The 27,920-nt window shown below is 44.2% G+C and overlaps 2 protein-coding genes across 7 annotated transcripts in view; one reads left to right on the top strand and one right to left on the bottom strand.

Moving 5' to 3' along the window:
• ZNF740 (zinc finger protein 740) lies at nt 1-15,709 on the top strand. 4 transcript variants are annotated; one of them, XM_088138001.1, is made up of 7 exons: nt 1-113; nt 2,288-2,515; nt 5,720-5,812; nt 6,035-6,125; nt 8,636-8,755; nt 10,453-10,571; nt 10,950-15,709. In XM_088138001.1, exons 2-7 carry the CDS (start codon nt 2,498-2,500, stop codon nt 11,037-11,039), a joined length of 531 nt encoding a protein of 176 aa, XP_087994127.1. In that variant the 5' UTR covers nt 1-113; nt 2,288-2,497; the 3' UTR covers nt 11,040-15,709. The 4 variants fall into 4 exon arrangements, with proteins under 4 accessions (XP_087994127.1, XP_087994125.1, XP_087994128.1 ...); XM_088137999.1 differs by having other exon boundaries at nt 5,720-5,851; XM_088138002.1 differs by having other exon boundaries at nt 2,288-2,656.
• A 1,826-nt stretch (nt 15,710-17,535) lies between these two features.
• ITGB7 (integrin subunit beta 7) overlaps nt 17,536-27,920 on the bottom strand; it is a 44,896-nt gene continuing 34,511 nt past the window's right edge. For 2 of the 3 annotated variants that reach the window (XM_025171218.2, XM_088137993.1), the window contains 6 exons: nt 27,688-27,881; nt 24,909-25,051; nt 22,921-23,128; nt 20,237-20,439; nt 18,750-18,919; nt 17,536-17,807 (listed from right to left, as the gene is read on the bottom strand). In XM_025171218.2, the coding sequence (XP_025026986.1) occupies nt 17,721-17,807; nt 18,750-18,919; nt 20,237-20,439; nt 22,921-23,128; nt 24,909-25,051; nt 27,688-27,881 (1,005 nt within the window). In that variant the 3' untranslated portion in view covers nt 17,536-17,720. The remainder of the gene's footprint in view (nt 17,808-18,749; nt 18,920-20,236; nt 20,440-22,920; nt 23,129-24,908; nt 25,052-27,687; nt 27,882-27,920) is intronic. The other variant, XM_088137994.1, reaches the window with a different exon arrangement.

Here is a 27,920-nt window from a genome sequence, read left to right as displayed (position 1 = left end):
TCGACATTTCCGCTTCCAGGGCGGCAGTGGCGACGGTGGTGGTGGGAATAGCAGCGGCGGCTTACCCTGGTCTCCCCGGGAGAGGGGAGCTGGCGCGCCGGGAGCGAACTCAGGTGCGGCGCTGGCCTGCGCGCGCGCGGCTGTCCCCTGGGAGGGGCGCGCGCACGCCTGTGGCCTAGCGCTCGCGGGGCCCGGCCGCTGCGTGTTCATTGTCAGTCCGGGCGGGGAGACGGGCCAGGCGTTTGCTCTCGCTCGGGCGCGCGTCGCGGAGCCGTGCGTACTCGCCCACGCGCTCTTCGGGCTCGTGCTTCGCTCTCCCGGGCTCTACGCCGCGCAGCCGCCCGGGTCACCTGTTCGGGCTACATAGGACCTAGGCTGCCTGTTTGCAGGAACTGGGAGGGGGTGTCTCTTACGCGGCAGGTGTACGATCGAGACCGAGAGGCGGAGCAGCGAGTGAGTGAGTCAGGTCTCTGATTCTTCCCACGAACTCGCTCTACTAACCCACTTCAGGCTACGCCGAATTCAGGAGTGTCGGTTTAAATTACGCTGCAAAACGCCGCGCTTCTTTGCAGTGTGGATTGTAACTGGATTCTAAACTTCCTGCAGGGTTTCATGTTGATCTTTGGGGAGCAGAAGCGTTGTAAATTGTGAAGGAGCTGTTACACAACATGTTATTTCAAGTTTAGAGATTCTGAAACTTGAAAGTATTCGTGGACATGTGCTAAAGAATTAGTTAGGAGCACCATAAATAAACATTGGCCTTGTCCATAGTTCTGCAGGATCCTATCTGAGGAGATAACATCGTATTAGAATAGGCTTGTCCTGGAGAAAATGTTGGCACTGATCCCTTAGGAGCAAAGAGATTGAAAACACCAAATCTCAACCTGGGCTTGTGTGGACACTGGTGTTCATGCTGTGTGGCATTTATTTAAAGGGCCAAGGGTTCTTAATGTTCCAGTCTATTGAAAAATGAAGGAAAAGCTTTAAATTAGTGCTAGGAAATAAGAATTTGTTTTGTGTCACATGCTTAATGCATTTAAGCCAGAGGTCCTTGTGGTTATCTTTTTGAGCAAGTTTTTGCTGCACTACAATATGCTTGTTGCTATTATTGATATTGATGCATATGGGCTTTTTCATACTCCCCCTCCAACTTTTAGTACTAATCTTTCTTCATTTTTCTGTATTTTTGGTGCACTTCTCAGTGTTGGTACTATGCTAGCTTACTCTTCAGTGACATTATAGTGTATTTGGTTTCTTTGGTGCAGCACTATAGATCAATATTTCCTAACTTGTGTGCCTTTCACATGTGTAAACTTTAATCCCAGAATTTCTATTCAAAATGGTCATTTCTGAAAATTTGGGGATGTTTCCATAATTGGAGGGCACCCAGTTTGGTGAAGACGATGTTATTGGTGCATGGGTATTGTAATGCTCATTTACACAATTGCATTGGTTTTGCTAAAGGGCATTATGATGTGTTTCAGTCTGTCAATAGTGTTAGATTTAAGGCTTTGTTGTGTAGAGTTAAAAACATACTGTTTTTGAATTTTAAACATAATGGTTTTCTTTTTCTTTTTTTGCTGAACTATAGTAATGAAGACACATTATGTGACCTAGCTTGTTCATATTAAGGACTGTAAACATTTACATTAAAAACTAAATAAAATGCTTATATTTGGAGACTAGATTGACTTTTGTAGAGGTTTGACTTTGTCTACTTGAGCTACTGCCCTATGGCTGTTTTAATGTCAGAATCTGATCCAGACATATCTAATGAGAGGGTGATGTAATGTGCTAACATGCTCCGGAAATTGAGATTTTTCAAGGAATAGCCCCAGAAGGAAAAAGGAGCATATGAATTACCTTCATTGCATGAGTGTGACCAATTGTTTAACTGCAGTATATATGTTGTCTTGTTTAGATGGACCTTATAAAACATTGTGGCTTCCTAATTGCTACTGAGCTGTTGTTTTTTAAGGCAGATAGAAAATTCTTATGTTAATGTTGCATTGTGGTATTGCAGTACAGTAATGATACAGATCACCCAGGATGATGCACTGGTTCAGCAGTTCAGAATTTTGTGCAAGAGCTTGCAGAAGTCATATATTGCAGAGATAGGACTGGGGAACTTAATAGTAAGCAGAATCCTTTCAAGTTAGTAGACTAGGGATACCAACACCTTTTACCATTGCAGTACTACAGTCCAGTATATAATTATAATAAAAAATATTGTTCTCACTTTCTGTTCTTAAATATATGTGGTTGTTTTTTTTTTCTTAACCCACAGGTGGAAACTGGGGGTGGACACACAGCAATACTGTGGCTTCTGTGCAAGGAGGACCTCAGCATCCTTTCCCCAGCGAGGGCCATCCCGAAGAGGGATTTAGGTTTGGGGTGATTCATCTGCAAGAGCAGCACGGTCTGTAATTTTCCTCAGCTTTTAACAAGGCTGGGAAAACTTGCTGCACACCATTCTGGACTCTCCGACTCCAGAAAGATGTCAACAAAGTGGAAGGTATTGGACGGGACCAGCGCAGAAACGATTTACTGAAAAATCTTTGTAGTCGTAAAATTCTTTCCTGGGCAAGAGAGAGAAAGCGTAAGGACTTGCCGTAATCTCCGTGTTGAGGACTGTCAGACTAACGCGATGGCTCAGGTAACAGGCCCCGGTTCTCCCATCCTGTCCCACAGGAATTCATCATTGAGGAAGTGGCTGCAAAGAGCCATCTGTGATAATCCATTCTGTGTAACATAAACTGTTCAGCTCTTGATGGTCTGCTCCAGGAGTCAGCATTGCAGAGCTTGGAGTGCTGTACCCTCCTGGTCAAAGTTCTGGGGGTTACCAAGCCATTCTGGCCGTCTTCTCACAGCCATGTTTGGAAAATGTGTTTGCTTTCTCTTACAGCCAATTCCAGTTCAAGCCCAAAATGTCATTGTATTTTTCTTGTCTTTCACTCCAAGCCTAGGGGCTTACATACATGTTTGGAGTAGGGGTTGATGGGAGAGGGAAGAATGTCAAGGCACTTCTAACTGCCCCAACCCCATTTTCCAGCTCCACATTGCATCACCAATATTCAGCACTAGTACCAAAGTTTCTAGGTAATATTTTTTTTCACAGTGGGGTTTGCAAAAAATAAGGGACAAAGTAAATGTGTAAAGCCTGCATAAAACTTAATACACATTTTTTGTCTCTTAATCATCTTCAGACTACCCCAAACAAGCCACCCCAAAAGTTCAGCTTTGCCATTCAGATTATATCATCTGCCATATCCTTTGCAACCCACAGAGGAAAAAAAAAGGAAAAGTACAGCCCCAGCCATAGGAGGTTTGGCTATCTGTTTCATCCAATACATCAAACTGTATCTTTCTTTGATCTTAAAGAAATGAATCTAATCCAGTGCTTCCTGCTTTATTTCTTTTTACATATATTTAATTGATTGATAATTCACAGGTTTCCCATTCTCTTTACTTCCCCCCTCACTCCAATTATCAATATGTCTTGGACTCTTACAGTCTTAGGAAAATGTTCTTCTGCCCTAGCTTTCCATTAGCAGCTATTGCTGCTCCTGCATCTGCCTTTTAAGCTACTTTTCAAGATCATGGTGTGTCACTCTGGAGCTTATTGCCCCATCAGGATGTCAGGTGCACTGTGGAGAAATTAAGATGGCAGTTCCCGCAGTGGCATTTATAGGCATGAGATCCATGTGCTACTGCCTTTCTTTCCTAAGGGTCCTTGGAGAGATGAAAATAGCTCACATGGCCATATCCTCTTGTTTTTTTTCTCACAATAGCAACTCTGTGGGAGGGACGGGGGAGAGATAATAACTTACTCAGCTCATCCAGGGAGCTATCTGGTTGAGGGAGGACTTGAACCTGGGTATCCTTGGTCCCAGCCTACACCAGAGCTCCTTCACATGAGCTGCCCATCTCAGCTTTAGTGTCTGAGAGGAGGGGAGATTTTTAGGCTCTACCTGATGGGCCATCGACAACTTCCTGGCCCAAGACCAGTTTTGCCACCGTTGGCAATGCTTGTTTTTCTTCAGTGAGAGAAAGGGAGGCAAGCAGAATCCCTGCTGGCTGTAGGCTGTGGAGCCTAGTGGTGATTAGGGCTTTACTAATCCCATTTCTATTTGTTTCGGTGTCCACGGGGGGGGGGGGGGGGATTTTGCCCACTTCACTGCCACTGAGGCTGCTGAGGCCCCAACCAAACCCAAGTCCCAGTTCTTCATAATTTTCTCTTCTCGACTGACCTAGGTCTTCTCTGCAATATTGTACTTCTCTTCCAATAATTGTGATCATCTGTTACTGTGATGCCTTTATTGTGCCCTGTTTGCCTGTCAGAGTCTGGCACAAAGTGGCCACACTGCTGCCATGCTGTAAATCTGTGCGTACGCAGCCAGTGTGCTGCAAGTGCATCTGCCAATTTGGTGATGCGGTTGAAAGTTGCCACTTGAGCCTCGTTTAAGATGTTGGGGGACAGTGGGACATGCCTTCATGTTTTGCATCCTCCCTCTCCCATCTCCCTTCTTCTTTCACTTAACGGACATCTGCCACTTTCTTGCCAATCCACATTACTAACTCTGTGTTAATTGCTTGTGAGCGAGGCCCCCAAAAGGTTATTAAGCTAGGTCTCCTACTCCAGACATTTCAAAGCTGCAGAGTTTCTGCTGTTTTATGGCTGTTTCCCAACATCTGTCTTTAAAGATGAGCAAAACGTCAGAAGCAGTAGCCAAGTCTGGCTCTATAGTTTCTAGTTCTTTGGAGAAGAACTGACGGAAGTGCTTTTCATTAGAGAGGCTGACCAATAGCCATGGATTTAAGAATGTTTGCTAGGATAAGTAAACAAAACAAGCACATTTTTATGGTCTAGATGGCAAATGGAAGTAACCTTTCATGCTTGGATATATATAGTTCTGTCTTTCTTCATGACCCATGCTAGCACAGCTAATAAACAGTAACTTACTAGTTGCCTATAGGGGATAAAAAGTTTTAAAGGATAGACAGAAGTTTTAAAGGTACACAGAAAACTGAGTCACTTAGATGCCTGTAGATGTGAAATGATTTTCAAGATAGAGAGTGAAGAAATAGGGGTGTGCAGCTGCTCAGACCAAAAGCAGAAAAGTGCTTTGGAGGTGGCATTGGCACGATCGTTACATTTGTTGGCACCTTCTTAAACCTTTTTCTTGATGTGCACAGTAGCCATGCATTTCCAGGAAAATACACATTTAAGCTAAGGATCAAGGTGATGTGATAAGACAAACTTGTGACACTCTGTCAGCATTTCCTTAACTCAAATATTTTCCTGGAATCACATGGCTATTGTGTGGGCCCAAGAAATATGCAGCTTTTTAAGGAGGTGCCAGCAGGTGCAGTGAGCCCACCGCATCTCTTCTTACGCACCTTTTGGGGCTTGGATCCAAATAACTGCACACCCCTGGAGATAAGTATGTACAAAGCTGGTTTGAGTTTTTTTGTTGAGGGAGCTGTTGAATTAACCTTCCTCAGCTGACCTAATGAGAGTCTTCTCTCTCATCAGATGTTAATGGCATTTGTCAATCTTTAGTAGGAAACTTCCACAACCCGCGGCAGTATAACCATATGTCAGGTTGTAGCCCACACCTTAGAAGGCCTGGCTACAGTCTTATAGGGATAACTAGCTTGGCTGGAATCAGCTTGGCTGTATTTGTTGATGTCTTTGTGCTTTTTTTTTCCTCTGCAGGCGAGCCTCTTGGCCTGTGAGGGACTCTCTGGTGTTTGCCTGGTGCCAACAGTTGCCAGCAAGAAGATGATGCCGAAACAAAGCTCTAAGCAGGTGGAGAACGGGGAGAGAGGGGGTGCGCCGGACATGCTGGTAAGGGCCAGCCCGTTTTCAGCTGTCTGATGCTGCACGTGCGCTTCGTTGTTCTCTGTTCCAGGCATGTTGGTGGATAACAGAGCAGAGGAAACAGGGTTGGGGGTAGGGAGGCTTGGCTTGTAAATTTACAGATTAAACTGTAAGCCATTTGTAGCCAGTATCCTCCTTTCTGTCTGCTAGGGTCATCGCAAGGAGAGTGAGAAATCACGCAATCGGAAGGAAGAAGAAACAGCAGAAGGATCACCTCCTAAAAAATCCCTTAAAAAGGCAGGTAATCTTTCATTATATGGCCTAGCAAAGTTCTAGGCCTCTACAGAATGGCTGTCCTGCTCTCAGAAGCCATCAGATGACGGGGCTAAAGAACAGATGCTCTCAGTTGGAAGTGGGTTCTTCTCCCCCCCTCCCGCTGCCAAATTGGTGAGCAGTGCTATGATTTATTTTCAGGAAATTTCTACCTAGTTTCTAGACCTGGCTTCCAGTTTAAATACGTGAAACCTAGTAACAGCAATAATGAAAATGTAGACTGTACAATTCAGTTTTAGAAACAGCTACAGGAGAAGGGCTTAAAGCAACTGGCCAGAGTTTAAAAATCAGGACCAAAGCAGCTAACTGAAAACTGTTAAAGGCGTGCTGAAATAAAAAGTACGTACCAGCCTTCCAAAACTCAACCAAAGGGGTCAGTGGGATTGTTTTTAGTAAGGTATTCCACGGCACGGGTGCCACCACCAAGAGGGCCTGTTCTCATGTCCGCAACAAGGAAAACTTTGAGCCTGGCTTTCAGGAGGGCTTCAGGGACTGACTGCAGTGCCTGAGCAGCTTTGCGCAGGTAGACAGGCTACTTCGAATGATCTGGGGCAAAGCCATTGAGGGCTTAATAATTAATAGCCAGTGCTTTGCACTATACTTGGGAAACCAATCAAAGCCAGTGCAGATGGGGAAAAAACTTGTATAATATGTTCTGAGAAGATGAACATTTAAAACCACCTTGGTTGCTGCCCCTTAAGCTACTGGTATTTCTGCACACTCTTCAGGGCAGCCTTAGATAGAATCCTAGCCAGATTCTGGCCCACGTGTGAGCCAGACTGGCCAAATCAGTATGAACCAAGGGGTGCAGCTGTTTGCACAAGCTGAAGATAAGCAAAGGCCACAACCATTCTTACAGCCTGTATGAGTAAGCCCATGAACCTTCCATGGGAACGTATCCCAGTCTAGCACAAGCTATAAATCTAATAGTTAACTTCTCCACCAGCTTGATGATTTAAAATGTTCTCCTTCATGTGTTTCTGAAGAATAAGGAGAACTTTATTATTCAGGGTTGTGCAACTCCTGTGTCAAACTTCCCCAATCTGCTCCTTTCCAAACAGGTCAGCCAATTATGATCATTATCCCCAGCCAGCATAGCCGGTAATGATTTGTGATCCAAGACGTCTGGAAGGCATAAGGCTAGGATTGGCCAGACAAGCTGTCGGCTGCTTGACTGTGAGGCTTCTTCCCTCACTTAGTGCCTGCTGCATATTGTAGGAACCAGCAGAGTCATCCTGTGGCTTGTGGTCACAGCAATATGGTTAGTTAGTGCATTTGAATCTACTTTAATTCTTATGCCCCAAATTACAAGGCACACAGATATTGTTGCTGCGTCCAGTATCAGTTGCCCTGGGGTGATTCAAATGAAGAATAGGAACTGAGCAAGCATTATGTGACCTCCTTTTAAAATAAGGAAGTATGACATTGTCTTTCTATGAAATACAAAAAAGCTCCTGGTGTCTTGTGCAGCTGTACTCTGAGCTCAGTAGATAATCTCTGGCGGTAAACCATAAGAATTGAAGAAAATACTGTTCAGCTCAGGTAAAAGAGATTAACAGAATTGGGGCAAAGTGCATTTAACGTGTTTAGCTAGAGTTAATGCTGTCAGATATCTTCCCAAGATTTCTGTTCTGTTTTAAAAACTGCCTATCTGCTGATAAGAGACTGTGCTTGATACTTTCAGATGCCCTGAGACAGATGACAAACTCACAAGGGAGGGCTGGGTTCTTCTCTGTGGAATTACTCTGTAACATACAGGACAGTATAATAAATGGTTGGAAGCAGAGCAGATATTTGCTGGAAGCTGCATGTTAATTATTTGCAAAACAGAGCAGCTGTTCCTCTCCAGAATGTTGCAATTTTTATCCAAAACAGGCCATAGCAGTTCGTACGTTTCTGGAAGTGTATCTCCTGAACAGGACGTGGATTGTGATGCTCCAGGAAAACTTACTTCCTGGTCTGGAAACTCACAAACCATTCTGCAGTTCTCAGATCCAGAGGAAAAACAGAGTGTTTTGCACATGCTTATCATATATTAAGTTAAAGGAGATTAAGTGGGCAAATATCCACCCTGTTTCTGTCAACCTATTTCCAGTAGTGCTCAAATATTGGATATTTTTGCATTTTTAACAGCAGAAGATATTAATGAATCTGGGTAATTAAAAAAAAAATCCAGGCCATCAGAGTTCTGTACCAAACAAAGCTAAAGATGCAACCTATATCGGTTATACAAACTTAAAATAGCTCCATGGATTAAGATGCTCTTTGTTTTCCTCCGCTGTGCTGCACAATTCATTCTACTTTGGCTTGATACAGGGAGAGTTGACAATCTGTAGAGGAGGCCAGCGTATAAGCACTAAAATGTATCTTTCTTAGCCAAACCTCCTGGCCGGCCTGCAAGCCCTCAGTCAAAAGATGTGCCTGGATAGGCACGTTGCCTGTTTGCTGAGAAGCTGTTTCATGCTTGCTTGCAGGTAGTGGTGATTGAGCAGAATGGATCCTTCCAGCTCCGGATCAACAAGAACTTTATTTGCGAGCACTGTTTTGGAGCATTCCGGAGCAGCTACCACCTCAAGAGACATATCCTCATCCACACCGGTAAGCGTATGGCCATTTGCCCATTGATAAGCTTCAGCAAGGCACCTTGCTTTAGAAAATAGGCAGACGGATCTTGAGTGTAAATTATGTAGCAACACCCAAAGATTTTCAGTTCAGTGTGAACATGAAAGCTTCCTCCATTATTAATATGTATAATGCAGGTGCTTGAGATACCAAGAACCACAGAACCCAGCTCCTGTCTTCACCCTGGTTTCAGTGATCTAAGTCTTGTGACTGGAAAATGTAGTAAAGGGAGTTTGGCAATACTGATTCTGATGCAGACACAACCTGCTGAAGGGTTATCAAATGTTATTCTCCATTCACTGGAACAACTTCCAACTATCCAGGTTATTACAGAATCCTTGTGTACCAATGCATCTCTCGAATCCAGATTTCCTTAATGTTGTGTGGTTTGTGTCATTCAGGGAACAAAAACGTTCCACTGTAATTAACTGTTTAGCTTTGAAACATGATTCCAGCCAGTTGCCCTGCCCTTGTGCTGCCAGTAGATGGCCCTCTTTCCTTTGAAATGCATCCACCAGAGGCTCAAGCTGGATGCAGGCAGCTTAAAGCAATTTGGAAGGCTTAGATTGATAATTATATCAAGAAGAGAGAATTGTTTCCAGGTCTTCATGTAGATTAGCCATGGAACTGGGACTGTTCTGTAAGCATTCCGCCCTCCATCCTTCCAAGCATTCTGGATTCAGCAGTGTAAACAATGGAGCGGCAAGGTGCCTCTGCTTCACCGTAGCTCTTGGTTTCTTCCATTTTTCATATGCCAGAAAGGGGATGGGTTTCCTACTCTGTCCTAAACAAAATATTACCAGTAGTGGACTGCGGTAGTATGAGGCCTGTGCGAGGATTTTGGGCAAGCACGGTTCCTCTCTGTTATTCATTAAAGTCACTGGACTTTTTTCAGGCTGCCCCATGGGCTTGAAAAACAATTGCAGCAGCAGCAACTGATGCTTTAAGTAGTTGACTGTTAAAGTTAACGTGATTCTTAAACTAGCCACATTTTTTTTTTATCACTTTCATATGCGAGCCTGAAGAAAAAGCCAGGCTTTTTTAATAAATAGCAGGGAGGTACTGTATTTGCATAAGGCCTGAAGCAGTTCTTCCAAATCCTGGAACATTTTTGAAACACACATCACTCTAATAAATACTAAACCTTCCTGCCCATCTAGGCACCTAATCTCTGGAGTATGCTCATCTTTACAATTAAATAAAGGCAGAATTTTTATCTGTGTGAAGTCATGGAAGAGAACCATCTATTCCTTCAGGCCTGAGACTGTAAGGAAAAAGCTGCATCCATTTCTTTTCTGGAAAATCACATGCATGAGTAGCAGCTTCTTCCATGCAGAAATATACTTGCAGAAATAATCTTCAACTACTGATGAACTAGAGACTGAGGCTTCCATCTTCAGGATCAGGGCCCGTGTTGCAGAGAGAAAAGTAAGATTAGGAGAGGGAACAGTGAGAATGGGCGCTGCATTTACATTTGGGTCTGGAGTGTGCTGTAGCATACAATCCCAATAACATCTCTTCCTTCAGTGACTCAGATGCCTACCCTAGGACTCCTGTCTCTGCTTTGTATGGTTAGATCTTGGCTTAGAAAGGTTCTTATCACCTTGTGCCCTCTAAACGTATAGGGCTTACAACTGTGGAAATAAGGAGCTCTTCCCTACTCCCTGTTACAGGAGAGAAGCCTTTTGAGTGTGATATGTGTGACATGCGCTTCATCCAGAAGTACCACCTGGAGCGCCACAAACGTGTCCACAGTGGGGAGAAGCCATATCAGTGTGAGCGCTGCCTGCAGGTAAGGCCTCTTCCCATTTGTCTTACATTTAGAGTGGAAACCTTGTCAGATGTATGTCGAGACTCTGGATCAGCATAGAGAAGAGCACATCAGTGTGGAGTACAGAGCACACCCTCCTCTAACTTTTTCCTCAGTGATAACCCTACAAGAGGTTGGATGGAAAAAGTATAACTCCTCCAAAGTGAGCTTTCCTGATTGAAGAAGGATTTCACTCAGGATCTCCCTACTTCCAGTCCCAAAAGCCCGCTGCCCCATGTTGGCTTTTCTAGTATGCTGACTTAGAATGCAGGGTTTGTAGCTTTGCTTTTGGTTTTACATAGACCCTTGTCTCTCTGGTCATCACTCCTGGATTTTTTTTATCTCCTTTCCCTTTCGCAGAGCTTCTCCAGGACAGACCGGTTGCTGAGACACAAACGAATGTGCCAGGGTTGCCCCGGCAAAGCGTCCGACTCACAGTTGCTGCTCTAGGGTTAGGCCAGGGAAGAGCCTTCTAGAAGGAGCTGGAAAGTCCACCAGATGCTCTGGGAGTGGGCTTGTTCACCTGCTTGTTTTTTGCGCCTGAGTTTGCCTGCTGAGCCTACTCCTGTGGGAGGGGCAGAGCTGAGCGGGCACAGACTTCAACAATGGTCTTGACACTGTAAATAAATTGAGGACAAAGCGGGGCTGACTCCCAGCCATTGGGAAGCCCACTGCAGTTGTGGATAAACTTTGCTGGGGTGCGCTTTTTGTTTCTGTTTAGTTTTTTGAAATTATCACCATTTGCCTCAGGAAAGGCTTTGAAAGCATTGCTGGGCCTTCTGCGAGCCATTCCGACCGGATCCAGTGCTCTCGATTAACAGATGATCTGCCAGCTGGCCTGATCTTTGGCTTGCAAAGGGAGAACAACGGGCAAATATTTTATGAAAACAGTGATCACCACCAGTCAAGCAGTAAACTATTTTGCGGAGCTGATCCACAAAAGGAACGGAAAGGAGGGATTAGCAGCAGCAGGATACTGAGGCCTGGGATCACAGGAGTCTGTCTCATTTAAGCTTGGCCATAAGGTCTACAGAATTTTTTTCTTTTCATGCTATTCTCTTACAGTGATTTGTGATTAGGTTCCATTCTCGATCTTCGTGGTTCAAGAAACAAGGGCTGCAGAAGGTGACATGTGCTGTGGGGTGAACATAGAAGTCTGCCTTGGATGTGTTCCCACTGGCAAGGTGCAGTTGATATCCAGCTGGCTGGAAGGCTCTGTTTTCTACTTCCCAGGAGAGGAGGACCCTTGCGTGTAGTCCCTTCGCTTTCCCTTGTAAATAGCCATCCATTCAGGACCTACCCTGCTTCGCGTGAAATTCAGAGCTTTCTTAGGTGGCAGTCCTGCTTTCGTAAATATATGAAAAGCCAGCTCCAGTCCGAGGGCACCTGTCTCCCAAGCCTAATGTTGAAGAACTGCAGTCTCTTTGGGGGAGAATGGGGAAGGGAAGGGACTCTGGCCTCTTGATATGTTTCTTGGAATAAAATACTCGAGGACTAAGGGTCGGCATTCCCATGCACCATTAATTCTGATTGCTCCTGAGCTGCTTCGTTGAAGTTTGAAAATAAGGCTCTTTCCCAATATGCAAATTTTTATATGCTATTATTTCAGCTTAGTTACGACAGGCAGTCGCAAGTCTGCAAGGAAAGCAGGAACCTCCAAAACCTCTTTTCCTCATCGTTGCATTCACAGAGAAATAGTGGTCTTTCTGTAGGGCAAGTAATAATCTGTCTCTGAGCCTGGAATCTGTATGATAGGAACAGGTAACTCCATCTGAATGGTAGATACAAATCTCATTTGTGCTTCAAATACATCCCTCCCTGAGTTAACTTCTCCTGAGTTTACCATACACACCTTGTTTTAATCAGGTTTAAACCGAGGGCTGCATCAGTAGAGAAATACTGCTCTTTGGTCACGCTGGAGAGATTGTTCTTGAGGGGCTTCATTTCTGCCTGTGCAACTAGAAGGGCTTTATACATAGAGATGGGATGCTTTAGATGAGTGTTTTTCCAAACTTGGCAACTTTTAAGATGTGTGGACTTCAGCTCCCGGCATGCTGGCGGGGGAATTCTGGGAGCTGAAGTCCACACATCTTAAAAGTTGCCAAGTTTGGAAAAACACTGCTTTGGATCAAGATTGTTGTCCCCCACAAATTCAACCATTTAAGAGATTCCAGTACTGGCAAAAGGCATTCTTCTTTAGATCAGCCTTCCCCTTGCTGCCTAGGGATCATGGGAGTTGTAGTCCAACAAATCTGGAGTATATTAGCTTGGGGAATGTTACTATAGAGGAGATCATATTTTTTATAAAAGAGCTCTTAGATTCCCCTTCCTTCGTATATTGGAAGAGCCAATATTATTTCATTCCCAGCCTCGTTACATTTCCAAAATTAGTAACATTGACTTGTACTCTGCAGTTCATAGGAATGATTAGGGCATCTCACAACTCTAAAAATTGTGGTTTGTTGCTGTTTGGTGGGGCTGATAAAATGGCTGCTCTTTAAAAAGAACGTACCGCCATAGGTCTTTCAGTTTCCTGAGGACTGTTTTTCCCCAAAAGGAAATAAAATAATTGCTATAGAAAACCTTGGAGGAAATGCAGATACTTAGAAAGAAAGTGGAAAGGAAATTGGAATGTGACTGTTTCGGGGGAAGTGGCAATGTGCTCGGCTGGGGGGGAAAAATTGCTTGAGCAGAAGAAACCTCTTTGTCCAGTACTCGATGTTGTTTTTCTGTCCTTTTCTAGCTAATCCTCTGGCATTAATCCAGTAATTGAGACATGGCATTACAAAGCATATTCACTGTTGCCTAGTATTTCCCCAAGCGGCAAGCTGAATCTCTTGAGTGAACTGTCTCATACTGCTGAATGCTTTATGTGCCAAGCAGAGTAACAACTGGGTTGTTTTGATCTCTCTAAAGCATGGGCAGCTTTAGTAGCGCAAGGGTGTGTTTTGCTTAGGCTCTGCATCTTGCAGGGGTTCTGCCGTCGGAACCTGGGAGGTTAGTTAGTTAACACCATGCACTCTGGGAGGAGTTCTTCAAGTTGCTGCACGCTTGACCAGCTCAGCCATTTAACAGTCACCTATATAGGCATTAATTGGTGGTGTGCCAGTCTTGTTGTCTAACTCTCTTTCCCTGTTCAGAAGTGAGGGGAAAAAATGCTAACCTCAAAAACGACCTGCAGGTGACTTTCACTGCTGAATTTTGCTCAGAAGTGGACTGTAGTGTTGAAAGAACAGGATGGGAGAGAAGGCAGGCACGGTAGTCAATGCTGCTCCCATCTTCGGTTTCTGTTTCTTGCAGCCATCTTCATAGTGGGGTTGGTGCGTGGCCAGCTTAGAGTTCATGCGCTTTTCCGAACTACTATCTCAGCTTCGTGAACTATGTTGTACTCTGTTATGTTCACCATTCTCCACAAAAATGTTTTTTTCTTTAAAAGAAATCCATAGTTTTTCCAGCGGCTAGAAACAAAAAGCTTTTGTGAAGTACTTTAAATTATGTGTTTGCCCTCCTTGTGTTTCAGGAGCTAAATATTGCAGGTGACGATTTTTCAGAAAGAACAACGAGTACAATTCAGTGAGTAATTTTAGTAATTGGGCAGAATAGTATGGTTCAAGCATTTTCTGTTAAAAGAAATAATTGCCTGCAGGCAGAAAGTTAGCAAAGCAGGGGAAAAATAGTTTTCTATGAAAGGAGGTTTCATTTAAAGAATTACCTTGACCCACCCCAAATAAATTGATAGCATCTATTAATTGCTGCTGGTTCATCTCATCTAGAAATTGTATGCAGTAGGTATAATTGCACTAAGGTCTTTGCATTTTTTCTTTATGGAGATGAAATTGAAAGGAAGTGAAACTTGACTGGAAGTTTCACTGATTGTCGCTCTTTAAAATGCAAGGGACCCAAACCATTTCAGAGTGAGATTTGTTTGTTTAAATAGAACCGTGAGGAGGCAGTGAGGTGAAAAGAAGACAAATTTGTTGAAGGTTGAGGAAGGTGAGACTTAACACATAGGTAAAAACAATGAAATGTTTTTAAATATTCTTCACAGTACCAGCGCAATGGATGGAGTTGCTTTGGCATGATTGCAGCTGAGAGTTAGATGAATTGGATGGCTTGGCAATTCCAGGTAGCAGCAGCCTGGAAAATGGGTTCTGCGTAAATGTTGAAATGTGCCTCCTTTGCAGGAACTTAAGGACACACAATTTTACCAACACAGCCTATGGTAATGCCTCTCTTAGATATAGAGAAGCCATTCTTTAGAGAGTATGCACCATGCTTTTCCCCTGTATCTTTGTCTAACTTGAATATGTTCCTTATACAGGCAGTCCCCAAGGTATGTAAGTCCAGACTTGCGTAATTTTGACATGCCAGAGGGAGTCAACCTGGCGGACGCTGTTTTGTATGGGTGCAAAATGGCAGCAGCATGCAAGCCGACCTGCAAAAGTCAGGTGGACTGGAACCTTTGTGTAAGCCGAGGAGTGTCTGTAATTGTATTGCACTAAAGTGCAACTGGGGGCAAGTTTCAGAAGGAACTTTATTTGCCTGTGTCCTCTGTCCTACCGACTTTCCTCCATGGAAGTCAGAAATCCCATTCTGTCAGTGGATGTTGTTGGGAACTGTTGCCATTCCCGTCCCTTTTCCCGGGGGCTGGTAGCCGAAGGACACATTGTACTAGTCACATGGATGGGGTGCCTTAAGGTGCTTTCTGAGGTGGTGCTGCTGGTCTTAATTTAGGAATTTGGTTCAAATAGGAAGAAAACGTAAAGGATCTCTTCTTGCAGTTTGTATTGGCTTTCCCATAGTCCTCCTGAAAGGAAGAAAAATTCTAGCACTTCAGCCTGACCAGAGAACCTGTGGACTTAATGTAAAGGTCCAATAGCTTTTTCTAAAATAATTTATTTTCCTTCCCTTTAACTCACTTATTTTGCAGGGAAAGGAATTGGGGCAGGGGTGTGTTACCCAAGGACAGGATCACTTTTAAATTGTAGTTTTTATAAGATGCTATAAACTTGTATCTTTTTACCATTACAGTGTGGTGTCTTTTCCTTTTTGTGTGTGTGGTCTATTTCAGTACTGTAACCAAAATAAACTCGGCTTGCTTTCCCTCCCAACCCTTAGCTTCACTGCTTCTCCATGCCATTAATGTGGGTGTTACATATTCTTTGGCCAGTTTGCTTTGTTCTGCCATATGCTTGGGTGAAGGGCCAGCAGTGGAACACGGGCACAAAGGAGATGGCACGGTACTGTCTTTAGCAGATTTGAATGCCCGTTTTGTTTTCTGGGCTGCATTCCAGTGGTGGACCAGGTCCTACCCGGAGGTGGTGGGGCTCACTTTCAGAGAGAGGAAGTCCCTGGTCCACACTGATAGGCAGCAGCTCTCTGGGCTTTCAGGCAGAAATCTTTCGGGTTCTAGAGCTAGGAGAAAACGCATTCCTAAGAAAAAAGAAACAATACATCTACCAGGTTCATGTTATAGTGTGTGCAGCAGCTAGCCATGATAGCTGTTCAGAATATCACTGCAAGTGTGCTGGGGGGAAGAGAAAAGTTGTAGGTTGGCCACGCCCAGATCAGTGGTTGCGCTGGAAACTAATCTAAAATCCTGCTGCCTACACTTCCACGTTGATGGTTCCAGTAATACCCAACTTCCAATCTAGGGCATTCCTACCTATAAAAACTCCAACCCACCTAACTTCATTGGAAGGAAGAGATGTCTGCTTCTGTTACAGTGTTTCACTTTTTCTGAGTTAAAGTGCTAATCTGTACACCCTTGAGTTATCAGTAAATTATGCCAGCATGAAATTGGGTGCCCTCTTGGTGATCCCTGTCTTGCCTAAGTTGTGTCTTTTCAAGTCACTCTAAATGATGCTGTTACGTGTGCAGCACATGATAAGCAAAACTGATTCCCAGCTTTGTTGTCCTCCATCCTTAACACATCATCAGCTGACAGGTAGAACAGCACTGCAATGGGTAGATTGGATCTGATTGCTGGACTCTCCCCCTTTGGTGCCACAATGGGAGCTTAGTCACAAGCAGCATTTTTTATTAGAAATTCTACCCCATTCCTTTTCTTCTATTATACAGGTAGTCCTTGTTTAGTGACTGCCAAATAGCGACCATTCAGTTACAGTGGTGATGAAAAAGTAACTTTTTTTTATGACCTTCAAAGGAAAAGGAAAGCTGAAGATCTTAAGCACAATCACAGTTTCACTTAGCGACCACTTCGCTTAACCAAGTTGCTGATCCCAATTGTGGTTGATAAACAAGAACTACCTGTACAGGCAGCAAATGTTGACTTTCATATTCCTCCATGTTTTGTTAGGGAGGCAATGAGGAGAGGCTTGGTCTTGTAATTCCATCATCATTTCAGTTTTGTGCTAAACTAGTAAGGTCACAGAGTTAAAACATTTGTAATACTGCTTGTTGAACAGTTAAGTGCTGTTTGTGCAACTCTGATAGTTTAACTTTACTGACAGCCAATTGCTTCCAACATTCCATGTTATATTACATTTTATGGATAGACATGCCTATGGCTGAGAAGCATTTGTACACAGCTACAGCAGGATTGCCAAAAGAATGCAAGGAGAACCCCAGTGATGAAAGATACAGCTTTGCCACTCTTGTGTGAATCTGAAGGCCCATTGGCTACTCTATCCATCCTCTAGGGATGCAACAACAGGATGGTGGCAGACCAGGTTGGCTGTGGGCCTAAAGCTTGAAATGATCCCCATGACTTCATCTCAATAGGTGGCAATGCCTAATAAGAGTTTAAACACCTTGTGGCTCTTGTTGACACCACCAATAGAGCTAAGGAGAACTTAAGGCTATTTTACTCACAGGGACCCAACAGAAAAAGATCTTTCCAGGGCAAGTTTGTGCCATGGTTAGATGCAAATGAGGAATGACCCTGTTTCCAAGCACAAAATACGTGAGGTCAAGTAAAGCATGGTACAATAAAGGTTTTATTGGTTGACCACTTTGAGATTTTGCTACAGATGTTGATTCATTATTTCAATCCTGGATTATCTGGTGATGTAGGTCGATCTACATTAGGGCTTGCTCAGGGGAAAATTCTCATACAGGTGTCTGCTCCAAAGTCATACAGTATCTTCGCCAGCTGTTGGCACAGTGTTTTCAAGCTGTGTTTGCAATGTTTTCATTACCATAGTACTGGGGGTTGATGATTGTTGTGGTGGCACTCTTGAACTTGAAGTTGTTCACCTGGAAAAAGAAATCAAAAGAACAGGGCAAAGTGTATATGCTGAATTTGTATCCGCAAGTGGAGTCATCTTTGAAAAGGCTCGTTTTCTATTTCCCCAGAACTCACTTTGAAGCCATCTCAGAAAGAAGGATTCAGTATAATTTTAGGCTATATTAGTATGGCACACTAAACCACAAGCTGGCTAACCTATATCTAGAAATTAGGGTTGAGTAAACTGCAGTTTGTGCCACACAGCCTCCAAGTAACCTTCAGAGCAAGATTGCTCCAAATGATACCACCAGCTAGAAAGTTTCACTTCCCAGAGAAACGAGAGTAGTCTGTGTGCTTTTGTGCAAAAGATCTTCACAGTTTGTGCTACAGTTAACTGAAGAGCACTAAAAGCCCTGGAGGCACCAAAACTAAACTTATCCCAGACTTAATTGCTTTGTTATTGCAACTTAAAGCTATGCCCATCCATGTAAAGCTGATTGAAGTTTAGGACCCTATAATTCCTGACTCTACAGGCTGGGGCAGAGGAGAGCTGTAGCCTGTGGGAGGGTCCAAAGCTGCCCATGTCCTCAGTGGTAAGTAGAAGAGCAGCGCTGCTTCTCAGCTGGTACGGTTGAGAACAAGCAATACAATGCCTCCCCCCCCCCCCCCCCGCTTGCTTGAGATAAAGGTGGCTCTTGGAAACCCTGCTTGGTAGCATTGCCAATACCATGGAATGGGGGTAGCTGACAATCTGACTGTGTGTGTGTGTGTGTGTGAGTCAGATTGTAAGCTACCCCATTCCATGGTATTGGAATGTGTGTGTGTCTGTGTGTATTGCATTTTCCAGGTGGTAGAGCTCTGTCCCTCAAATTTTCTGCAGGTGTTTTCCAAGGGAAAAAGCAGACTGGTGGGGCAGGTTCTTCTCCTTCAGCATGGCCTTGTAAGTTAAAGCAGCTTTGAGAGGCACTGACCTTGGACCACTTGGCACCTTCTTGTTCCTTTTCAAAGCGTCTGAACTCTCTCCGGTCGTAGATCTCCACCACGCCACGGGGCAGAACAATGAGAAGCACCCCTATGCTCACCACGATCACCACACTCAGCAGCCCTGGCATCAATATCAGCTGCCTTGTAGTATCTGGCGCTGGCAGGAGGGAAAGAAAGGAGGCACGGGAACCCCTAAGTTACCAACATGCCCACCAGGAACTGGAGAAGCAACTTCCCCTTCCTTTCCTATTTCCTCCCCTCTCCCTCTTCTGTTGCAGCCACCCAGCCAGTGTCTTGCTATATTAGCATCCATGCTCACTTTCCAGTAGCAGAGCTTCTAAACATCATCTTCCCTGGTACAGAGTGTACCAAGATTAAACATTATGTTTTTCTTTCGCAGACTGTTTGGAGGATATCGATTTGGGGCAGCCTATTTTATAGCTACCTACAGGGTTAGATGTGTCAAGTAACGTGATGGGGATTTGCAGGGGGGCTGCAAGGGAAGGGAGTTATACCTCCACCATCTCTGCTAGTGCTCTGCTCCCCAAAGAGGCTGAAGAGCGACCCTGGAAAGCTGTCATGTCCGCTGATGACAGTTCTATAGCATTATCAGTGAATGTGATCCTGTACAGCAAGGCTGGCCGGGGAATTCCGGGAGCTGAAGTCCACATGCCTTAAAGTTGCCAAAGCTGAGAAACTCTGCTGTACAGAATAGAAGAACTCAGGGGTGCCCATTGAAGAGGCTGAGTTTTCATTTTGGCAGTGGGCACTATGTGCTGGGTTCACCTATTGCACTAAATGTGATTTGCTTAACTGTGATCGCCAGTGGACTGAAGATTTGCCAGAGTTAACCAAAATAGAACAGAAGGCATTGTGCAATGTGTGAACCCAGCCATTGTCCTCGTTCGTCCGCGTGTATCGTCGCTAGCAAGTGTTTACATCTAACTCACAATGATTTGCAGTAGGGGAGGGATAACAACTCTTTCTAGGTCAAAGATAGCAAGGTGAACACTCAGGGAATTTGGACATGCAAGCTGCCATCTAGAGCCAATAAATATGCAAACAAGATGCTTTTTTGCATAGACTGAGCCTTACAGGATCACAGCAATGGCCTATCATGGGGTGAATGCCGTATGGAAGCATATAGACTAGGTATGCGTATCATACTAAGACATAATGTGAGTTGCTTATTTGTGTCTTGGTGCAATGGGAAAACCCACTGAGTTGTGGTTTATTCAGCAAAACGTGGTTAGCAAGCAATTGGTTTAGAGATTTGATTCTGCTGGAGTTCCTTACAGAGAGGCACAGAGACTTCCCTGGCCTGCTATAACATAACAGGCTGCCTGCTATGTAACCAGATCCCCAGGTCTGGGTCCCACCAGAGGCCCAGCACCTCATCTGCTGTCTCTGGGCAGCCCCCAGCAGGACAGAAGAACAACAGCCCCCACTCACACTTCTTCCCCCGGCAACTCACTTTTTTGGTCATCCACCGTGAGGAGGACGCTGCCTGTCTTGTCCCTCTCAATGAGGTAGATGAGGAGGCGTCCGTCTCCTGCCTTCATCTGGCACCATCTCTCGTCCACAGGGGCCACCAGCACCCTCACCACTTGGCTGCAGGAGCTGTTGCAGGTCCGACTCAGCGGTCCTGTCCCAAAAGCCTTGCACTCAGCACAATCCCTGCCAACAGATGGTACAGCTTTTTTGACGGGGGGCTTTTAGTTACTCTTGCTTGCCGTGAAGGGTGGCTACACCCCCCCAAAACTGCTAGCACCCATGGAGAACTGGGATCACCTGGGCTAAATGTGGTACAACCAGTTGGTGATAGTGCGGGGCGTGGGGGGAGGTCATTTTTTTTCCCATTGGCTCATGGCACATTGACTGATTTTGTTTATGAAATAAATAAAACAAGCGGCAAACTTTGCTTAATTTGTTCACCCAGATCCCTTTTCTATATCAGTAGAACCTGCCTGATAACATTCAGGGTCAAAGATGGACCAATGTTCTGAAGGTGGTTTTTAATTAGGTTACATGCCTCAAGTTGCCAACTATGACTGAGGCCACCCATAAGTCTGATGATAAACAAGCATACGAACAAACCTAAAAGGGGCACGTTTTTTTCACATAACTGGAGTTTGGCTTCACTCCAGCCCAATACAATATGATCATACAGAAAAATGTCCTTCTGTAGTGAAGCTCTAATGCTCCAACGTACTTATTAAATGGGGGTGAGAGTTACTAAAATAATCAAAGAGAAATGTATGCTGATACGGTGTCAGAGTAAGGCAGTGAAGCCCAATGCAGTCTTCCTCAAGCTGGCATCTTCTAAAAGTGCTAGGACTGCAACTCTGAGTGTTGTCAGTGTGCTGGCTAGGAATCTAAAATTCATGTGAACAAAAGCTTTTGCCCCAGTCATAAATGCCTTTATCTTTAAGGCTACTTTTTCAGACTCAAGACGGTCCTTGGTCTTTGAGTACTACACTGAGTTTTACAATTCAAGAAGCGGGCAGGGATGGGTCAAAAATGTGATTTAATTTACATTTACTTCAATTAAATGAGTTAAATAGAGTTAGTGTGTTTACTCTCAATTTAGTTGCCACTGTCCCCTTCTGTCACTTAAAATGTGATGGCAGCCTTGGGTGATGCTCTAGGGACCGCACAGTTCAGTAGATACAGACAATCCCAGCATCTCAGCTTTTGCAGCCCTGTCTTAAGCTGTGCCAAGATCCTGCTCCATCTGTTTCACTGATGCCCACCTGCATTCCAGCTAAAGTTTCTCAGGATGCCAACTTGCTCAAGGAAACTCGCATTGAGAGTACCCGGTGCTCCTGTGCAGTATTGATAAACAACTGAAAAGTGCAATATCATTTGCCAGTGTGTTTACTGGCCTGGCAGAAATTGAAAGAGGTGATTGTTTTTTCCCCTGGACACTCTTTCCATGTTAGGCAACAGCTTGATTTGATTCATGTTGCAGCGACGGTGTGCCAGTGGAGGGTGAAGGGAAAAGCAAGCGAACCTCTAGAAGGCTGATTGGTTCATATCACACAGTTGAGCTCTTCCCCAAGAAAAGCTATCTCTTGTAGCTCATCCCTTGGCTTGGATCCAACGTGAAATCTATCCTTACTATTTTAGTTTGCCACTTTCTTTGTGCGAGAGCCAGTTTGGTGTCGTGGTGAAGGCACCAGGTTAGAAACCAGGAGATCGGGAGTTCTAGTCCTGCCTGAGGCACAAAGCCAGCTGGGTGGCCTTGGGCCAGTCTCTCCCTCGCAGCCCTAGGCAAGGGCAAACCTGCAGGGACTAGTCTAGGCAGTTGCCAGGAGTCAAGCCTGACTCGAAGACACCAACCCTCTCTTTGTACGATTTATGCCCTAATTCTCCTCCAGAGGCAAAATGACGCATTCAAAGCAACCCCTTTCTCCTCCAGCAACCCAAACTGGGTGGAGAGGGCATGGCTGTCCAAAACCACCCAGGTAGTTTCCATGGCTGCGGGTGGACTTAAACCTTGGTCTCCCTGCTCCAACATCTGAATGGCTTCACCACGCTAGTTGCTGTGGATGCAAACAGGCAGAGCAGCCTCCCGTGTTTGCAATCGCACCAGAAAAGACAGTACAGGTTCCCTGCCAGGTGTACAACCACTTCATTTTTCTTGCACCACCAGAAAGGCACCTGAAAGCAAGACCGTTATTGGGTTGCCCTAGGTGTGCCAATTACAGCTTGGGAGGTCACAAGCTGCCCAGGCCTGTGGCATTACTGTCCACACAAACATGAGCTTTCAAGAACTCAGAGAAGCAGCTTACTCTTGTCCCTTGGGTTACAGAGGTGACTAATGACTGAATCGCAGGAACAGAATTGAGAATGATTCCCGATTTCTTTTCCTTCACCTCCTCTTCTCCCTTCCCCTGAAGGGCAGAATCCCTGCAGTAATTTCTACAGTAAGCTCTTTTTAGCTCTTCTTCCTATACCACTCAGTGAACAGACTGCAACTGGTTTGAGTCAGCGTCCAACAGTGTAAACCAGGTAATGGTTCTTTCTTCAACTCTCATTCGGAGGGTGACTGACCGTGTCTGTTGCTGGACGAAGCCCTCCTGCTTAAAGGAGCCACGAGAGGACCCTGCGCCAGCCTCCCTCCTCCATCGGTTGACTCCCTCCCCTCAGCCTCACCTGTGCTCTTCACAGGGCAGCTGGCGGGTAGCACAGTGGCTGCCCAGCCACCCGACGTCACACTGGCATCGGTTGCAGACACAATGTCCATGCCCACTGCATATCTTGCCCTCCTGGGTGCATCCACTGGTATCCAGGCTGCACTCACATGCGCTGCCGGTGTAGTTGGCATGGCATTGGCAACGGCCACATCTGCACTGCCCGTTACCTGTTGGCAGGAGGAGACAAGCAGTCAGTATGGTGGAGGTCTTTCTGTTGTGGGAAAAGTGCCCACTTAAATAAGAAACCAAAGCATTTGGAGATAGATGCAACAAAGTATCTTTTATTGGCTTGCACAACTACAGGTAGGTTCCGATTAGTGCAAGTTTGAATAGCGTGATATTCAATTTAGTGTGAATTATAAATTGATACCGGGTCGCGTTTAATGGAAGCCAAAATTCAGTTAATGCGAGGCTAGTGCATACACAGTTGCCACTGGGGTTTTAGACGCTAATTGTCGTGTGTGCAAAATCGAGAAAAGGAAGGTTCCGCTTGAGGACAGATTAAAAACAAGAGGTTCATTTTGAAGAACTAGAGCAGAATACAGGAGATAGCAGGTGCGCTTCGGACACGGGATTATCCTCCAGCGCGTCCTTTGTTCACTTGATTTATTTATGTGAAATATTTATGAAATCTATCTATCTAGAATTTTTTAAATTTTGCTTTCTATAACTTCTCCATGACTTTCTTAAAAATAAATTTAAGCTGTAAGTGTGTTCTTTTAATCTTTTCCTGTTATATTTCATTAATTAATATATAAAAAATTATGTTTAAAAATTTCATTGCCTATTTCCATCAAGTCGGAACCAATTATCCTATTTTCCATAGAAATATCACTTCAGAAAGTGCAAATTTGAATAACGTGACCACTCCGTGGGATTCGTTACCATCACTAATTGAGACCTATCTGTACAATGATCACAAATGAGCCCACAAGGTTACTGGTTATACATAGGACTCAGAAAAGCAGGGTAAATTATAAAATGATCTTTGCTACAGGAATGCAGGATCTGATTACAACACGGGGTGACCTTTCGATGGACTGATCTGGTGCCTCTTCATTCTGCTCTTTTAAGGAGACTCCAAGCCTGTCTCTTCTACTGATGTTAACAACATAAGCAATGTCCTTTTATTGTACCCATATATTCCTTTACACCACAGAAAAGACAGCAACCTGGTTTCTGTTATCTGTCTCCTTACCCCCACCATTCACCCCCAGGGTCATCAGGCAGTTTTAACTTGCCTGCTCTACCTAATATGCACGTCAGCATCAAGGCTGTAAGGATAGAATATTATTTGTCCCCCACATTTCCTAGTACCATCCCACCCACAAATCCTCCCTCCTCTCCAAGCTACTGGCTTTACAGATTTCCACTGGCATTGCCTGTATACTTTCAAGCATAACCATGCGGTGGAGAGCTAGAAATATGGTTCTTTTAAATCAGTGTTGTCCAAACTTGGCCACTTTAAGATGAGTGGACTTCAACTCCCAGAATTCCCCAGCCAGCATGGCTGGCTGGGGAATTCTGGGAATTGAAGTCCACTCATCTTAAAGTGGCCAAGTTTGGACAACACTATTTTAAATGGAAACTGAGTGCTTAGCAGTAGAATTTTGTGCTCAATATACCATAACATTTTCAATACATTAATATAAAGAAAACATTCATAATGATAGCGGGTTATGCATTTTATATTTCTCCAGCTAATGGCTCATGAGAGTAATAGTGGAGTCCTTGGCGCTCTCTGAGCTTGACTGTTTGCTTGCAGACATTTCATCACCCAACTAGGTAACACCATCAGTGATGTTACCTGGCTGGGTGATGAAATGTCTGCAAGGAAACAACCAAACTCAGCACCAAGGGCTCCACAGTTCATCCCTGAGCTACAGATATTCTCTTCTATTGGAGTGTAATAGTACCTTTAATCTTAGAGAAGCTTCATATGTTTACCTGCACAAAGCTGCCCGTTGTGTCGTTCACAGGCAACATTGTCACAGTTGCAGAAGGGCCCACTTGCTAGGGCCACAGCTCCTGAATCAAGGAGTTCCTCTTTCCTGCAATCACAGTGCCGGCCAACATAACCTTCATGACATCTAGAACAGACAAGGGGGTGTGTGCATGAGCCAAAGAGCACTGCTAAGCCAACTGTTGGCTTACATGGTTTCATCCTCACCAACTTCCTACCTTTCCATGCTAGAATAGCTACAACCATTCAATCACCACCGAGCTGGGGTTAATCCTTAGTCTAGGTATTGGCAGGAGAGGGGAGAAAAGGAAAGGGGAACTCTGCTACTTTTGTGACACATAGATCTTGTAATTCAATTGTTGTCTTTCAACCCTTTTTCAAAACTTTCTCATGAAATGATCTGTGTAAGTTCTGAACTGATGCTGAACTAAATAAAACTCTTTTCCTTTTAAACTGGAAGACATCTCTGAATGCAGCTGCTTGTTACAGATGAATGCTTGATCTCTGCTAACACCCCACTGGGCTCCCTGCTTTGTTTGTTTCCCGGTTCTGTTATCTTTACTCCCAACTCTTCTTCATGTGGCACAATTAGGCACCTATCCACCTTCAAGGGCAATCACAAACAGCAAAGAATTTAGCATGGGTGGCTTCTGAGGACATACATTTGAGCCTTCTTAAATCAGTTTAGGAAAAAAAGATACTTGGGAATGGAATAACATTCCAGAGGTAATGGGGTGTGAGCCCCCTCCAGATTTTCCCAAGGGAAACTATCCTTTTTTAAAACATTTCAGATCAAATGTTTAAATATATATGTACCTGTCATCTTTTACTATAGAAAAATAAATAGGGAATCTGGCAAGATTTATGGGTATCAGGATTATATATAATATTACCATATAATGTTGTTTCTAGATGTGATCCAAATACTCCTTTTACTTCACTGAGTTTTTCAGTGAGAAGATAAATGTGAGATTTGGAGTTGCTCTAAATGATCACTTAGAAACTTTCTGCACTCTTGTAATTTTGATTGTACTGATTGGGTTTGGTCAAAAAGAAGGCTTAGGCAAAAAACCCCAACAGAAACTGCTGGAAGGAATATTGCTTGTTCTGGTAGGTTAAGTGCTTCTTCTGAATAGGAACAGCCACTTGGGAATGAGGGTTTCACTTCTTTACTCTTCTCAGAGATGTTCTATAATCGGGTCTTCCAGGAAGACACTACAAGTCCAGTTTGAACTGCTGGATCTGGTCCAGGATTCTGAAGAAACTGGCAACTTCTCTTGGAGAAACCAGATGAGACAAGATCAACTAGCCAAAGAGGAGCAGGAAGGAACACCTGAACAAGGTAGATGAAAAGGCTCCAGCAATCATACATAGATTTCTTTTTTAGGAGAGTCTTCTTTTTATGCAGGCTGTTTGCCCTTCTTTCTTCAACCTTTTCTTCCCTTATTTGTAGCAGCAATTTTGGCATTGAACTGGCCTCTGCTATATTAAGCTAAATTCTTTCAGTTCCTGGAGCTTTCTTCTTACTTGTCTTCACCTGTCTTGGAGTACCAATCCTTGAAGATTTACATCAGGAAGACTACACTTCATGAAGGCACAAGAACAGACAGTGAAATCAATATTACACTGGTATCACAAGTTTTCTGACCTGGCCGTTATACCAGGCAAAGGAAGAAACAGGTTTTTGAGCATCTATTGTTCTGCAACAATAAATATAAGTGAAATTTTCAACATATTTTCTGGGGTTGATAGTTTGGTGGTTATTGTGGTAACTAGATTGCAGAGTTCAATCATTACAGTTATATTTTGAAGGGGAGGATGATATTCAGATCATCAGTTGGCTTTCGTGATGATGGGAAGAGAATCATAGTTAAAGGATATCTTCCTTGTTAAAGGAGGAGTGACATCTAGTCCTACATTCTTAGCTATTATGTGTCACCTTTTATCTGGTTTTCCTTTTTCTCTTATTTTCCCTGCCATGCTCCCTATGGTCTACTTCTTCCTCTGTTCATTCACATTTTCTTCTCTTCTCACCCAATCTTACGCAACATTGTGGGTTGATGAGGAGTGATGGCTTGTATAGAAATTAAAACAAGAACTTAAAATAAATCCTGGAAGGAGATTACAGTAGTATAATGGATGTCAGAGAGAAATGAATGGTACCTGGTCTGAGACCCGGCTATGGGCCTGTCACGGGGAGCCCAGCTCCAACCTATGCCCAGGGAAACTGAGAAGTCAAGACCTTTGGAGAGAGTTCTAGATTTGGGGTGGTAGTGGGCCTTTGAGTCAGTCTTGACTCCTGGTGACTGCCTGGACAAGTCCATGCAATTTTCTTGGCAGCCTTTTCAGAAGCATTATTTAGCATCCATTATAGCACCGATACATTCCTATTATACACTTTTTAATTTTACTATCAGACCATTAGCCACACTTTGGAATGAAGTAAAGCCTCCTTCAAGTCAGGCTTGACTCCTGGAGGCTTGTTGGACACATCAATGGCAACCAGAAGGATTTTGCTATTGCCCTCTTTCAGAATAGTGTGTTTTCTTTTGTTTTGTTGAGTCCCCAGGCTCCCCAACACTGTTTTAAATGGACATTTCATCACCCAACTAGGTAACACCATCTATAACTCTGGGATTTCCTGGTAGTCTCTCATCCAAGTAATAATCTGGTCTGATTCTGCCTAGCTTGACAAGATCTTTGATTATTATTACCCAGCAAGGCAGCTTTTAAAAAACACAGTGAAATAAGTCAAATAAATACCGGCAGATGCCACAGGTGAGGTTGCCATGTCCACCAGAGCAATAGTGTGCATCAGGTTGGGTGTCTCCACATTGGCACTCACAGGCTGTTGACAGCTCTACTTGGACTTCCTCCCCCACTCCCAGTACTCGCAGCACCAGCTTCTGGGACTCAGGTAAGCAGGTGGTTGCCATTATCTTCACTGTGAATTGCACCTTGGGAAGACAGGTGAATGTGAGGGACACCATCAGTAT

This window comes from Python bivittatus, unplaced genomic scaffold (genome assembly GCF_059951505.1).
Source record: "Python bivittatus isolate LINGU-HERP-01145 unplaced genomic scaffold, Pbiv_v1 ctg000220_np1212, whole genome shotgun sequence".
Classification (NCBI taxonomy): Eukaryota; Metazoa; Chordata; class Lepidosauria; order Squamata; family Pythonidae; genus Python; species Python bivittatus.
The sequence above is the reverse complement of the archived record's forward strand: the minus strand, read 5'-3'. Positions and strand labels throughout refer to the sequence as shown.